The sequence below is a fragment of the Humulus lupulus genome, chromosome 9 (genome assembly GCF_963169125.1).
Source record: "Humulus lupulus chromosome 9, drHumLupu1.1, whole genome shotgun sequence".
Lineage (NCBI taxonomy): Eukaryota > Viridiplantae > Streptophyta > Magnoliopsida > Rosales > Cannabaceae > Humulus > Humulus lupulus.
Window position 1 is genome coordinate 187,265,500 of NC_084801.1, and position 16,054 is coordinate 187,281,553.

A 16,054-nucleotide genomic window follows, 5' to 3' on the forward strand; every position below is an offset into this window, starting at 1 on the left:
CATGAAAATATTACACACACCAATTCTTCTTCTTGTTCCTCTTCTTTCACATGAAGTATAATTAATATTAATTAAGAAATAAATAAAAAAATAATCTTCTTCCTAATCTACTAAATTTGTAGAACAAGCTTAGAACAACAAACAAGAGACAAATTTTCAATTTTCAGCGACAGCATTTTGAGAGAAGAACCAAGAAAATAATGAGGAAAACTATGGAAGAGAGGCCAATGGCCACACCAAGAACGTACTTGTTTGGGCCACGATGACTGTCCTTTCGGGATGTGTTATCGGAATCACTGTCGTTGTAGTCTGAATCACTGTTGTCATCCTCCGATGAATCTTTCGCTGGAGGCGGAGACAAGGGGAACCCGTGTTTATCACAGGGAGAGATTCCCAGCTTCATTTTCGACGACAGAATCGATCTGTTGTAGCAGAGATTATCGTTGCCACCGACTTTGAACACAGTCAATCTACTGATAAACGACGCATTGAACGGCATTACCCCACGGAAGTTGTTGTTAGCGAGATTCAAGTACTTCAATGTCTTCATTGCTGTGAAGTACCTGGGAATGGTCCCGTTGAGCTGATTGGAGCTCAGATCAACGTGGACCAAACCGGGTATTGCCGACATCGAATCAGGGACGGCCCCGGACAACGAGTTCGACGCCAAAGAGAGGTTTTTGAGCGAAATGAGGTCCCCAATCGTGGTGGGTATTTCTCCATTGAATGTATTAGACGAAAGATTCAAAGTCAGAAGGTTTTCGAGGCGATTAATCGAACTGGGTATTCTCCCCCTGAGCTTGTTACCTGAAAAATCGATGAGCGTGAGGTTCGGATTCATGTGCCTCGGAAAAAATCCTGTAAGATTCGCGTGAGAGACGGTTACGGACTTGATCTTCTTCATGTTTCCGAGAATTACGAAAGGGCCACTGGCGTTAACCTGAACATTGGAAACTGTGAGGTCGGTAAGGTTTTGGAGGCGAGATAACCAGACGCCGGTGAGTCTGCGGAGGCTGCTGATGCAGGTGAAGGAGCGTAGAGACTCGGCGAGCTCGGCCGGGAAGCTAATCGGGGCAATGGGGCAGTTGACGAACTGGAGAGACTGGAGAGTGGAGAGGGACTTGAGAGCAGTGAAGGACAAAGCAACGTCGTCTGAGCAGTTGAGGATGCGCAGAGAGATAAGGTGGCTGAACGGCTTGGATGAGTCGCAGAGAGTGATGTTCCTTTGGAGCTGAGTGGGATGCGTGCAGGGATCTTTGGAGGTGGGAATGTTGAGCGATTGGAGGGCTCGGAGCTGCTTCGGGTCGAGGGTTGAGGAGCTCGGAGACGAGGGAGTAGACGGCGGCGATGAAGATGGAGAAAGAGAAGGAGAAGCGGGGGAGGTGGAGTTCTTTGGTGGGGTCGGAGAAGAAACAGGCGCCGGAGTTGGGGTGACTACGACCACTCGTGGGGAAGTAGCTGAGAAGGCTCTGGCCGAGAGAAGAGAGAGAAGAAGTAGCAGAGTTACTAACAAAGGAGGTTGCTCCATTGCAGAGACGAGAGAGAAAGCTTCAGTGTTTACAGCAATGGAGTCTGAGAAGTGAGCTGTGTGAATATGTGCACTGAAGATTTAGACCAAATGTGAAAGTACGTTTATACCCTTTTCTTTCTCAATTTATAACGGTAGACTTTGGTTCCCATGCCCTAATATATATGTATATGTGTAGTAGTTTGACAAAGTGTTTGGGATTATTATTATTCATTACAATTTCAAGACTTTTTATGATCACTTTTTAAGCTTGCTTTAGATGTTCTAACACCCTTTCCTTTCAACCCTACCTAAATCCAATTGAAGAATTGGTATCATCTTTGAATTTGGGTACCTCTTCTAGATATAAAACCATCAACTCTTTTTTCTTTTTCATTAATTGTTGATGTAGGAAACATGAACCACCATTTGATATTTTATTTTTGTTCTTAAAGAAGTACTCATTTTATGTTATGTTTCGGTTGGTTCGAACTACAATTGGTTACATCAACTTGAAATGAACATTTATAAGAAAAATAAATTAAAATAAGACTTGTGGTATGACGAGTTCAAAATAATCTAAATAACTAGAATATTAAAGAGAAGAATATAGTAGTATAGAAATTTATGATCTGTTGTGTTTGGTTATGTATGCAAATATTAAGTAAGATATCCGCTAATTGAATTATATTGTTTAGTTAAAATTATAAATCTTATACATTACTTTATAAAATTAATAATATGTAGAATCTATTGTAATATGATTAATGAAAATGTTTAGAATCCACAATTTTCAAAGAATTTAAGAATATCTAGTAATTTCATTTTCACAATAATAATTTTCCCATATTTAAAAAAAAATCATATTTTCATAAAAAGATTACACCATATCAAATAATTACTAAAAGAAATAATGTAAATGATTGATAGAAGAAGAATGGGTATTTTTGACATTTCAAGCCTAAGTAATTACTATAGCTCATTGGACACAGTCTGTCAAAACAAGGGTCAAGCTTCACTTCAATGTTGACTTCAATTTCTTTTTAATAGAAAATATTTTAATTTTAAACTTTCAAAGACTACCGTTGCAATTAACTAACAATAATAGGGGTGAAATGAAAATGAACTTCACCACAATATTAGTTGTCAACTTGTTCACTTAATTTTTCTTTTTTTTTTTTCCGGAAAATAAAATTTTTATTTACCTCACTTCACAATAAAAAAGAAAAAAAAAGAGTAGTTTAGAGTTTTATGGGAAAATAGCCAATTATGTACATAATAACGCATTTTAATGTAAACATAGCTTATTTATTTTCTTAATTTTTTCAATTGTTATTTTCTCAAACTTATAAGACTAGGTTTTTTTTTTTTTTTTTTTTTTTTTTCCATTTCTGGTTTAGAAGTATCATTTTAAGACATGTGTTTTCATCAGTTGTAATCACTTGCCTTTTTTAATGAATAAATATAGTTCTTATTCCACTTTGGATTTGAAAACACCATCATCGCTTGTATCATAATTGAGTAAGAAAATAGGAAACAAAAAATGTGCTATTAAATAATAGTTAATTAGGATTACATTAATGACTTAGGCTTGAGTTTGGTGGTCCTACATACATGGCATTTTCATATACTTATTTAGCATGAGAGTTTGTAATTGTTGTTCACTCAATCAAGCAAAGTTGATAGTTTGAGATTCATTCGAATTACTAATAAATATAATAAAATGTATTTCTTTTCTTTATTCTTACGTCTCCAATAAGGAATTTGGTGGAAAGTGAAAGAAATCATAATTTTTTATGGAAACCCAAATTTGAAGTTCCACTACATTTGATTGATAGTTGTATATATATATATAAATAGGGTTTTTTTAGGAAAATAAAATAAAATAAAATAATATGGGCATGAATGAATACATTCTATCCTAATGCCTAGCAATGGAATTTGAAGAAAGTTATTAGGTGAAAAAATAAAATAAAATCATAACCATGTGATATCTCCTCGAAATACTAAAATTGTCTTATTTTTATTTCCACTTGATATAAAATAGCCACAAAAAATTTCTCTCATTTTAAGTTGTAAATTTTGGAGTAGATAAAAAAAATCACCATTTAACAATAATTTCTCTTTTTATTTTTATTTTTAAGGTACTTTCATTAAAATTATGTGCTAAGTACAAGGATGGAAAACGGAGAGGCCCTATGGAAACTATCTAAACTCATTTTGAATCAAGCTAATTGTTTTCCTAATATGACCAAAACAAGAAGAACTCCATTTTTTATGGTAATCCACACAAGCATTCTCACTTTTAAGGAAAATATTTAGATTATGTTTGGGGAGTGAGATTGGATTGAATAGAATTGATAATTTTTTAAAATGTAATTTTGATATCAAATTAGAGACTATATTTAAGAGCATCATTAATGGGCGTGGTCAAAAAAAGTGCTTATGTTAAGGTGAGTCCCAAAGTCAACATAAGAATGCATATTCAACTTAAAATTTTGGCAACGTTGCCTTGTTTTTCTTTTGTCATTTTTAATTAAAAGTTATATTAATTAAATAAAATATTAGATTTTGTATTTTTCCAAGATTAGCATCGTAGCCAGCCATAACAGCACTGGAGAGGCTCTAAGAAACTAATCCAAAACCTAAATAATCTCCTAATCATCTTCGCGTATTTCCCTAATAAGAAAATAGAATTGTTACTTTGTAGTCGAACTATTTTTTTTCTTTCTAATTTATTGTCAATAAATGATCCACTCATTCATTTTTTTTATAATTTTTCTCTTATATTTTTTAATTAAATATTAAATGAATAAAAAACTCTTTAATAATTAAATATAAAACCATATCTGATTCATAAGTTGTTATTTTAATGAGATGTCAATTTATTAGGGTTTACGACATCAAATTAAAAATTACAGTTAAAAACGACATCTTTAAAAAAATGTACAATATATCCCTCCTTTTTTTCTATACTCTCAATATATATATATAAAAAGAACCGAAACCATCATTTTTACATTGATATTTCTCACATGGATCATCTCTTACAGCTTTTACAAATTAATCATAGTTCCAAAACCAATACAAAAGAGATTGAATCATCTCAAATTCTTCTATGCTAATTGACCCAAAAAGGAAATGTTGATGATTCTCATTGCCATTGCCATTTCCAATCAACAATCTATAGAAATGCAACTCTGGGCAACAGTGGTACCATCGACTTTGCTGACAAAAGGGTTAATCTTGACCCAAACAAGAGAGAAAACAGAGGCCAAAAGCACAGACCACAGCACAACAATGGTTGGTGTCCTGTTCTGGCGTCCCATGAGGCCCTTGAGGAATGGATAGAGATGAAGAATCACCCAAAAGGCGAAGAAAACCTTGCCGAAAAGTGGTCCCCAAGCCTCGTATCCTTTGTTCAAGGCGTCAGAAAATCCCGCAACGACACCAACTAAGTTGACAATGAGGAGTGTCGTCGGAGGGATCAAAAGGGTCGTCCACTTGATGATGTAGAGCTCTCCGAACTCCGAGTCGTCGGCGGATTTGGTTGTGACTGTGAAGTTGGTGTCCAGACCGGCCAGCATTTTAAGGAAGCCTTGGAAGACGGCGAAGAGATGAGCTGAGACACCTCCGATGACCCAAAATTGCTCGTTTCTCCACAGCTCTTCGATGGTTACGCCGCTCCATCGGAGTTCGAGTACGCTGGTGCAGATGATGGAGAAGAAGAGGCAGAGGAAGAGAAGACTTGCCAGGTTTGAGAGCTGTCAAGTCATTAAGAACAACGAAAAGATTTTGCATGGTAAGTTCTCTCAGCTATAGCTATTTTTCTTTCAATCAACCATGCAGAAGTTACTACGTATAATTTGTACGATATTAGTAGATTTTAGTGCATGTGAAGGTTGTTCATTGTTTTACTTTGAAGAAGCAAAAGTACAAGTAGTTCGTTACCGTTGGTATGATGAATTTTCCAGTGAGAAGGCAAATGGCTGGGATTAAGCAATAAGCAACGAGAGGGAAGGATGTGAAGGGGTAGACAATGGTGTTAATGTAAGCGAAACGTTGGAGCAACCTGAGACGACCCCCTGCAAAACCATACCAAAGGGGACAATGTCTGCTAAAGAAAATCTCCACTGATCCAAGGGCCCAGCGGAGAACTTGGTGCAGCCGATCAGACAAGTTGATTGGCGCAGACCCTTTGAATGCTGGCCTTGTGGGCATGCAGTAGATTGATCTCCATCCACGGCACTGCATCTTGAAACCTGTTAGGATATCCTCTGTAATCGACCCGTATATCCAACCAATCTGTGAAAATGGAGAACAATAATGACTTGCAAGTAGGCAGCTAATAGATGTCACAGGTTATATATTACAGATCAAAACTTATACTATATTAGAGTAGAGAAGAATAATAGTCCTACTTCTCTTCCCCATTCTGTTTTCTCTTCATAGCCACAGCTAATGACATGAATTGCCTCCTTGATTAATGTCGAAGGGTTGACAGAATCGGGGACTCCTCCATTCTCCATCAGTGTAGATTCGATGAATACAGATGATAAGCCAAAGGTTTTCTCAAAGCTCATCTGGGATATCAGCATTGACCTCTCTTGCTCATCATAGTCTGCAAGGGAACCCAGAATGCATTTTATGTATTGTAAACTATGTCACGATGATCTGTCGAAATTCAGTTACAAAGAACTAGACTTACTATCAATTTCCTTGAGGTTAAAAATGGCTGCATCAAGCTCATCGCGTTTTGCATCTCGATAAGCCTCTGAAAAACTCTTTGAGGGCTTCTTTGTTGGGCAGCAACAAGAGCAGCATCCACACCACGAGCATGATGAGGAAGGTTTTGGTAGGGTTGGAATGGAAGAAGGACTGTAGCCATAAAGTGCTTGCCTATTGAAACAACAACCGGTTCCCACATACACTGGTCCTTGAATACCATCTAGACCTTTCATGTTAACCTGTGATCAGAGAAATTACAACTCTCATGAGTCCAAATGTCAAGTCCACATTTTTCTAGTGTTATAACTACACAAGTTAATGTCAAGAATGCTTAAGCAGAACACTTGGATTCTCGAGTATCTGATATATAGGTTGAACTTACGTCAAAAAAGACTGTGTTTCGATTGGCATATCGATCACTGCGATCAATACCATCAAACCTCTGAGGGAACTGCACAAAGCACACACCTGGGCCAACCTCAGGGTCCATCATGAAACACATGGCCTCGCGAACAGCCTTACTATTGTTAACATAGTGATCACAATCAAGGTTGAGAATATATGGAGCATTAGTCAGAACTGCCGAGACTCGAACCTATGCAAGCCAAAAATTCAATAATATCTTAGTCAAACTTTCAAAAAGAAAAAAGTCTAAAACATGAAAACCTTTATAGTATCTTAATCTGAGTAGAAATGTTACCAAAGCATTTTCAGCACCAGCTTTCTTGTGGTGTTGATAGCCGGGTCTCTTTTCTCTGGAGACATAAACTAGCCTAGGGAGTTCATTTCCCTCAATGTCTTGGGCACCAGTATTGCCAAGAAACACCTATAAACAAAATAATAAAAATATAAATACAATCACATTCAAGCTCAATGCCCAAGCATAAAGTTGAATATTAAATTGGACAAAGGAGCAGAAAATTCAACCTGAATCATGCCGGGGTGATCACGTGAGTTATTCCCAGGCCAAGGCGTTCCATCTTGCATGGTCCAGCCGTCCTCTGGTGTTTTTTGAGCTTTTGCTACTAAGGCATTAATCCTCACTTTGTACTCTTCGTAATCTCTCTACAAAACCATAAAGAAATCATTAACAAATGTTTTCAAAAGAGATATGTTGTCAATAGGAACGGAACCAAGCTTGTGGTAGCTTACTTTCATAGCGCGGCGTTCCTTTACAAAAGAAGGCTGCACTTTATCTTTCAAGTAATCAATCTTCTGAGAGAAGTAAAACTCGGGAGCTCGAGGTTCTATTGAAAATTTCTTGCAGAAGGGAACCCATTTCCTTGCAAAGTCAGCTGTTTCAGCAAGAGATTCAAAGGTGAGCATGGCTGCACCATCATCAGACACATAACAGGAAACCTTATCAACAGGATAGTCAACAGCCAGGATGGAAAGGACAGTGTTGGCTGTGATCAGCGGTGGTTCTTTCAGTGGATCGACAGTACTCACGAAAAAATCAACAGCAGCAAGCTCAGATGGTTCACCCTCTCTTTCATACCTGGCATAACATGGCAGTGAGTACAATATAATAACTTCCACTACTATTAGTTCAAGCCAAAATTCAGTATTCAAGATGAAGATATGAACCTTGCAGATAGCCTATCGATATAGGTCTCCCGGTTAATTGGAGACCATTTAGGAAACTGATCCAAAACCCAGGAAACAGCAAACCATATCTCGCATATAACAGATGTCATCCATAGACCATAGGCACTATCAACAGGATGTGTTACTCGATAATGGAAAAAGAGAATTAAGATGATCAACCGCATGATTATCACAACCCTGTAAGGTGTAAGTTTACTAGATTCGACTGGAACGATAGTTGACAGCGCTTGAGGAGCATCTGGAGGCCTGCAAAAGCAATCAAAACAGCTTGAGTATACATTTTGTTTTCTACAACTACAATGGAGAAATCTTCATCATTATATACAAGTCATATACATTGATACATACCTGAATATCTATGTTACATGCTAGTGTGAAGTGAACTAATACCATAGTAAGAATTATCATTTAGTGAACTGTTTGTTTTGCAACAAAATGTTACTTACAGTTGCTGCTGTTCTTCCATCTGCTGCTCAGGTGGAACTTGAATCTCCTCTTTTTCAGCCTTAGTTGCACTCTTTTTCTTCTTGCTCTTCTTATCCTTCCAGCTTTCTACTCTGTTCTTCCAAATTGGGTTTCCGAATTCGTCATTCATCTCTTCAGAAAAAAGAAGGCAAGCACCATAATCAATGATTTAGCTTCTCAGGTGGAACCAAATGATGCAAACATAGAAGAATAAAAGATCTCATACCACTATCCACTGTGGACACACTGCTGATATGTCTTGCATGAAGTCCAACATCCTGTAAATCCCATAAATGAGTATTTTATCAAAACCCCTTTTGTATGCCGAAAAAGTAAGAATCAATCCATTTTCTTTTCTATCTTCTGCTGACAGCTGCATATGAATTTGATATACATGTATGCAAAGTCAGTCTTACCTTTGGTTCTTCTTGGTGAGATGCCATGGTGGGTCGGTTTCCAGACACTTGTGTTTCTTCATCAGCTGGTGAATCCTCTAAAGTAATCAAAGTAACGCAAAATTAAGTAATTATGACAAAAATTATAAATTGATTAAGATCATTCCAACGACTACGTGTAAAGGTTCATACAGTTGAAGTTACAACGTTCAGTCTCATTAGTATCCTTGGAAAAATCTACAGCTTTTTGAACCAACCAGTAAGTATGAATATGATAGTTGGCATTGTTTTGAGCATCCCAGATGTTAAATCTTCATTTAGTTCAATAGGCATACGCAGAAGAAGAAGAAGAAGAAGAAAAACAAATTGAGAGAAATACCAGCATAGGGAGTGGCACATCGCAAGCAGGCTTTGCGGCCCTCTTTGATCTCATAACTGAGACAATCCTTGCACAAGGGGAAATTACACTCATGACAAGCCACAAACACTTCACCATTGGCGTCAAACCCAACCTGTCCACCACAAGTGTTACACACAGGAATCCCAGATTGCATCATTTTGATTTCAGGGCTCACTCACTCTCTCAATGTTGGTGTTTGTTCACTTGATTTTTATATGGAAGACCCCCAAACACACCACCAAATAGAAAAAGGAGGGTGGTGATGGTGGTGGTGGTGGAGATGGAGAATGAATAAGGAAGAGTGGTTGTGGAGGTTAGGAAGTTGGTCTCATTCTTCTTCAAGAGAAAGGTGAGAAGCAATGTCTGTCTGTTTTAATTTGAAATATTTGCGGCAAGTGCAAGGAATGTTACGGTTGAGGAGACTACATCTTTAAACAACAGACCTTTCACCCAAAGCCAAAGCTTCCTCCTCCTCAACCACCTTGCATGTTAGTTAGTTACGTCTATAATTATACGAAAAAATATTGACAGACTACTATTGGCCTAATATAATTTATAAATTTGGGCCTTTGCCTTTGGTTACTTCAGCTTCCCAATAAAATTCCCATGTTGCAGGAATTTTGTTTCTTCATCCTCTCATCTCATGCCAACATTTATTTATTTTAATTTTCTTAAAAAAAAAGTATGTTGACTGTTGATTAGTGTAAATTTGACAACTTCGGAATTAGAAAAGTCTGCCAGCTCTAGCTCATAGTTCATTTTCGGATAGTTAATTAATAGTTCAGATGTCATAAGAACATAGACTATGGTTTTTGCCGCATCTTATATATATATGAGAATTGTCGGACATGACTTCACTTTAAGCCCAGGCTTTAAGTATTCTCGATTTCGGCGAGATTTTTTTTTAATACCGAAAACTAAGTTCAAACATGTTGTTGCATGCGTGACTAATTTTTTTTATGTGCGTGAAAAGTAACATGTTTGAACTTAGTTTTTGGTACTGTAAACTATTCAGAATCTTATGAAAATTTGCAGATTCTCTGAATAGCTACAATATACACAGTCGTAAAAAAAAAATTACACCGAAAATTATTCACGAATCGAGAAACACTTGGAGCCCTATTAAAAAATTGTCCTATATATATACTGTGTCATTTAAGTGAATGACAAATCTGTCCTCAATTACTGAAAAGCTTCTAGAAAATATGACATACCAACTTAAAAATGAAAAATGTGACTTGGCTTTGTAGTACGTACCTAACTCGGTGGTTGCTGCTAGATATGGGTGAGAACGTATCACGTGACATAGGATTAGGATACCAAAAGGGACTTACGATATAATCACAATACCTACAAAGGTACTAACCTCAACAAAAGTTTGAGTACACTTGAATCATCCCCTGCCTGTTCAGTTCAGAATTTTCAGACAAGGGACATTTTTCTATCATTGAATATCTTTTTTTTTTTTTAATATTATTATTAAGAGAATACTTTATATATAGTTCAGTTATTTTAAGCAGCATAAATGTGAACCATTTCTCTCGATCTTCCCAGAAGAAAGGACCAAACAATTTAGCCTCCAATTAATGTTGAATACTCTCTATAAGAAGCTTCAATTTCAGTATATACTTTATTCTTTTTCTAATAGAAAAAAACAGATCAAGAATCTCAGACTTCTGCACCTAAAATCGAATGAAGATCTTACATTCCTGAATATATGAAAATTAAATACTTCCTAAAACCATAATATTCTGTGAACCAAAATTTGTGTGTACATACAACAGCCTTCAAGATAAGGAGATAATTTTCCTGAGTCGGACAAGAGTTTTTGACCAGGAGCATAGGTTCGCGAACTCCATGATTGGCCAGTACTGGCCTAGGAAACAGAATAGACCTTTACCACTTTGGATGTGTCACATACGATGAGGTTTTCTGATTCAGTTGGAGTGGTGCAGAGCCAATTTACCTGTCAATGTATTAGGTCCATGTGAAGAAGTTCAATGTACAATCGAGATGCAAGAAAGAACCTGGAAATTTAAAAGAAACATGAACTCACTTTTTTGCTTAGGCTGATGGTGGACTGTAAAATATCACTGCCACTACTAGTTTGCTCTGCATCAAAATATCTAGACCAGTCCCAAACTTTAATTGACTTATCATTTCCACCTGAAATAAGGAATTTTCCTTTCTCACCAAATAGAGAAAATGACCTGATAATTATGCCAAAAAAAATAATAATGAATAGATTTTTCAAAATTAGATTCATCTAAACTTGCACTTAAGTAAACTACTTACACACAAGACACTGCAGAAGTATGACCTCCCAGGGAGTAATCCAAATGCAGCCGTGGTCTTCCATTTTGTTCTGTGTTCTCTACATTTTTCAAGCTTCTGTTTGTAGATCTAGATTGAGATCCTTTTTGGGATGTTTTGGAAGATTTTGACTTGATAACAGCAAGTTCTGTTTCAATGTTAATGACATCTACAGCTCCATCACCCCTTGCAACAACACAAATCTTTTCGGTTTTGTTTAACATATCAATATCTGGTACTGCTATAGCATGAATAAAAGCAGGATTGAAGCATTGGCCTCCACTACCACCATTGCTTCCATCATGTAGACCTTAAGCCAAGAAAAGTCATGAACACAATATTCTGAATCAAATGAAAGAGCTAATGGCACGTTTATACTGAAAGAACATGTAATTAGATTGTAGAGATAGAAAACAAGTGCTTACTAAAATCCACAATTTTGTAGGGCCGCCCTTTGGAAAAGTCCCACATCACAAGTTTAGAATCAAGACCTCCACTAATAACTGGCAGAACATGCAAAACATAATTGTTTGTCAAATGTCATAAATGAAATATATATATATATATAATATTTTTTTTGCCAGATTCTGGAACAAATGAGATCAGAAATATCTATTCCACTAAACTTGTCCAAGTAATTTATAAAAATACCATGACAGATGGGTGACTTCTCACTTCAGACCAATCAAAATATTGATTTAACATTAATGTTAACAAATAGATGGAAAACATGAGTACAAAGATCAATGGAAAGGAAACATGAAGCGCATTGAAAACAAAATTATTTGCTACACTCTAAGCAAAAGCCAGGAGATCGTTGCCACTCTTTTCCAACAACTCTTCTAAGCACAAGCCAAGTTTAGCTTTAGCATCAAGTAAAAAACCGTTTAGACCAAGAAATTCACCAAAGAGGCCTACTAAACAATCTACTTAAAACCAATTATATACTTCTTGTAACTCCATGAATGCCCATCTATCCATTTCACACAAAATTGTTAGGCCTCAAATATGTGCCTAATATGGCTAACACATTGAGGCACAATAGGTCACAAGTAATTAGAAATTGTTGCTGACTTGTATTTTTAATTAGTGGGGTAGTAGTTATTTGGTTAAGTCCAAGTAGGAGAGAGACCTAGTATATATAGTAGTTAATCTCTCTGATTTAGCCATCTGATTATTTATATTGTTTTAGAGAGTGAGAACTCTTTGGGAGATATCCAAGTGTCTCGAAGACTTGGAAAGCTTTGTAATCTGGTTTTGGTATCAATAAAAATTCAATGTAGCTATTCTACCTGCTAGTGTGTATAAAAAATCACTTCATGAACAAATTGCATAAAGTTAGTCTGTAACATGGACACAGGTGAACCTCAGCTGTACCACATAAATTAAAAATCACTACCACCCCACAGTTCATGCACTCATACAAACAAAGAGATTAAAGTGATTCACAGTTCGTATTGAATACCTTCCCAGGGTCTCCATGGAAGAAATTGCACACTGCTACAGATCTATAATTTAGTTAAGGTGAGAGGTATTTGTAAAGATCTTAAAATAGAAAGCTATTCAAAAGTACAGATACACAGAAAAGAAGAAATCCATAATGAAGAAATAAAGTAATTTCTATGCAGCATAATTCTTTGTTGATAAACCAACCTAGTCTTGTGTACTTGCATAGTATTGCATTTTGCATGATACTTGAAGTTTCAGAGAATGAGTTTATATCTACAAGAAGGATACACTTGTATGGCCAGCCCTCAATGTTTTATAGAGACATTTCTGACTAATGTCTATGATCTGCAACAGGTATTTCAATTAGCACAGAAGCAAAATAAAAGAAACGTATTTTGAGAGGATGTAACATTATGAGAGGACTACACTTTCAGCAACTCATTGTCCAAAAATAAAAGAAACATAATGGCTACACTTTCAGCATGTACCATTATGAGAGGACAAGCATACCCACAGCATTTTTTTTCTGATGAGAATCTCTGCAACTCATTGTCTAGCAAACAATAACAGAAATAAAAACTGTGTCAAGAGATGGTAAGAACCTTGACATCACCACTGTCATCTGCAGCTGCAAGAAAAGAAGACTTGAAGTTGCAAGCAATCTGCAAGACCGGGATTGCGATTCCACGAGTAAGAATGAGCACTATCAGATCATTCTAAAAAACAAAAATTGACAATCTAGATGGGATTTTCTTTCTCAAAAATTAATATAATTCAAGTTTCAAGGGTGTAAGAGAATGAACTTTATGTCTACCTGATTTATCTCGTCCTTATTGTATTCATAACTCTCCAACGGCGTCCATGAGGAGGCCTGCGAAACAAATTACTTACAATTTACTTAATAGAAAACAAAACATACTATCATATCACAAAATCCACATAAAAATAAACGATATATGTTAATGTGAACAAATAAGAGATACCAATCAAAAACTTAAACTAATTCCAAAACCAAGAACAAGAATGATTACCAGATGAACATCAAAGCTCTTGACTTCCCTTCCCGAGGAAACATAAATGATGTTTTCATTTCCTATATCATACGTGTGATTTAATACCCATCATAAGGTGTCAAAAGGAGAACATAATCAGCCCACCAGAATTTCCCAGAAATAATCATAAACTGGAGAAGAAAATTATGTTGTATTATATATTCATGTAGATATGTTTATATCACATCAAAATACATACTTTTTGGTTCAATTTTCGCATAAATTAGAATGGTTCTCCATATAGATATCATAGCTGTGATATCAAAAGACGAGCTACATTTTAAAAAATGAACTGAATTGCAAAGTAGAAGTAGTTTCCAATACTTCGTCACAAAATTAACAAGGAAAACCATGTTCAAACCTGAAGCGAAACATGTACCTACCTGAGCTAAAACAGATGGATGAGATTGCTTCGCTCCCCACTTCCATGGTGTTCACCACATCTTTGCACCGCATATCAAACCAGCACACACGACCATCCTATGATACATGTATATATATATATATATAATTGATCAATCAATCGATATTTTCTTAAAGAAAAAAATGGTAAGAACAAAAAGCAGAGAATACCTCGCCGGTAGTGAGGACAAGGCCAGGCCTCTCACGTGAGGCGATGCAGCACGTGGCAGTGGCCTTGTGACCTTTTAGTCGCCTTGGGTTTGTTTCTGCCATGTTTGTCTGCCTTTACCTTCTTCTTTCTCTGTATTCTCAAGTGTCAGCCATTGTTGTGACTTGCGAGCATAGGTGTTGGGCTGGGCCCGACTACTAAGCCCAACAACAATCCAGCCCATTAAAACATATTAGAAAGTTTTCCATAAGTGGAAATTACGTGAATATTGGGTTTGTGTAGAAAATTATTTCCATGTTTTTGAGTTTTTTTTTTCTTCATATTTTATTTATTGTACTAGTTTTTAGAGATTTGTGTTTTTTTCTTTTGTATTTTTGTCATTACATCCTATTTTTAAATCATTTTTTGTAATTGTGTATCTATATTTTAAATATCATTTTTATACCATTTTATTTATTTATTTATTTTTACATTGTAAAAAAAATCATAAACCATTAAGTTTTTTTTCCCTATTTTCTTCCTCACAATACCCTATTATAATTTCAAACATTTTTCCGTAATTTTTTCATGTTACCCTATTATGAAAATAATAATTACTTTAATTTACATAACCACAATCTATGCTCAAATTAAAAAAAGTAAAAATGTCAATCTCAACACACCAAAGTCATAAGCATAATAATTAATGTTGCAGGTGAGCTTGTGTTTTGAAACCCATGATTGAATTCTTTCCATATGATGGTGAACTTGTGCACTTCTAGCTCAAACTCCAATTTGCTAGTCTGCAAAGTAGATCAAAAATGTGATAAACTACAAGAAAATGCAATATTTGTAAATTAAAACAAAAGGGAAGGAGATAAGCTCAAACCCAAAGGCTATTAAAGAGAGTTGCCATGCATAAGGACATATGTGTTGCCATTTACCATTTTAATACTTCAATTTGATATGAATGTATAAAAATAAAAGTCAAAATATATATTATAATTATACCATGCAAGTTAAATTTTGTTGTTATCTTTGTTCATCTTGTAATTATTCTAGGTTATATTTATAGTGTCTAAATAGTAGTAGGTTTCCTTTTGTTGTTGTCTTTGTTATTTTTATATATTACAAAGTATCATGTCATTTTTTGTAATTGTCTTTCTTATGCTTGTAATTGTTTTAGGTTACTTTTATAGTGTCCAAAAAGTACAATTTGCTTTTTGTTGTTGTCTTTCATACTTTTATAGATTGCAAATATTATAGAAATCGAATTTTTCTGAAAGGGGACCCCTTTGGTAAATTGACGATTTCACTAATTTCTCCGTAATGTATGACAGTCGTGTTCTACTGGTTTGATATTTTCCCCCATGACATCTCATGGGTAAATGCTTCTATTGGAGTTGAAACGGAGCCTTAAGACCATATTTGAAAAAGCTTTCCATTTTTTTATGGCAATTTTCGCAAGTTTTTCCCTTATATTTGTACATCTCTTAGTATTTTGGTCGTATTACCCTCTACACACCTCGAAATTGAAAGAAAATTTATACATAGAAGCCTAAGACGTAGGGATATAACTTTCGTGCC

General features: G+C 35.7%; 2 protein-coding genes across 2 annotated transcripts; both read right to left on the reverse strand.

The window, feature by feature from the left end:
• Positions 1 to 6: 6 nt before the first annotated feature.
• On the reverse strand, positions 7 to 1,671 carry LOC133801689 (receptor-like protein 51). The gene has a single exon (XM_062239945.1). The coding sequence runs from the start codon at positions 1,526 to 1,528 to the stop codon at positions 164 to 166; it is 1,365 nt and encodes a 454-aa protein (XP_062095929.1). The 5' UTR covers positions 1,529 to 1,671; the 3' UTR covers positions 7 to 163.
• Positions 1,672 to 4,499: 2,828 nt separating this feature from the next.
• On the reverse strand, positions 4,500 to 14,659 carry LOC133800447 (cellulose synthase A catalytic subunit 8 [UDP-forming]-like). The gene is made up of 25 exons (XM_062238406.1): positions 14,491 to 14,659; positions 14,301 to 14,397; positions 13,897 to 13,958; positions 13,680 to 13,736; positions 13,468 to 13,527; positions 13,154 to 13,210; positions 12,882 to 12,924; positions 11,842 to 11,919; positions 11,399 to 11,726; positions 11,160 to 11,313; positions 10,983 to 11,069; positions 10,701 to 10,785; positions 9,083 to 9,277; positions 8,725 to 8,801; positions 8,535 to 8,586; positions 8,290 to 8,440; positions 7,823 to 8,089; positions 7,388 to 7,733; positions 7,163 to 7,300; positions 6,936 to 7,061; positions 6,618 to 6,830; positions 6,216 to 6,474; positions 5,929 to 6,128; positions 5,459 to 5,812; positions 4,500 to 5,271 (listed from the first exon to the last, which is right to left on the reverse strand). The coding sequence occupies exons 1-25, from the start codon at positions 14,590 to 14,592 to the stop codon at positions 4,684 to 4,686; spliced, it is 4,176 nt and encodes a 1,391-aa protein (XP_062094390.1). The 5' UTR covers positions 14,593 to 14,659; the 3' UTR covers positions 4,500 to 4,683.
• Positions 14,660 to 16,054: the final 1,395 nt, after the last annotated feature.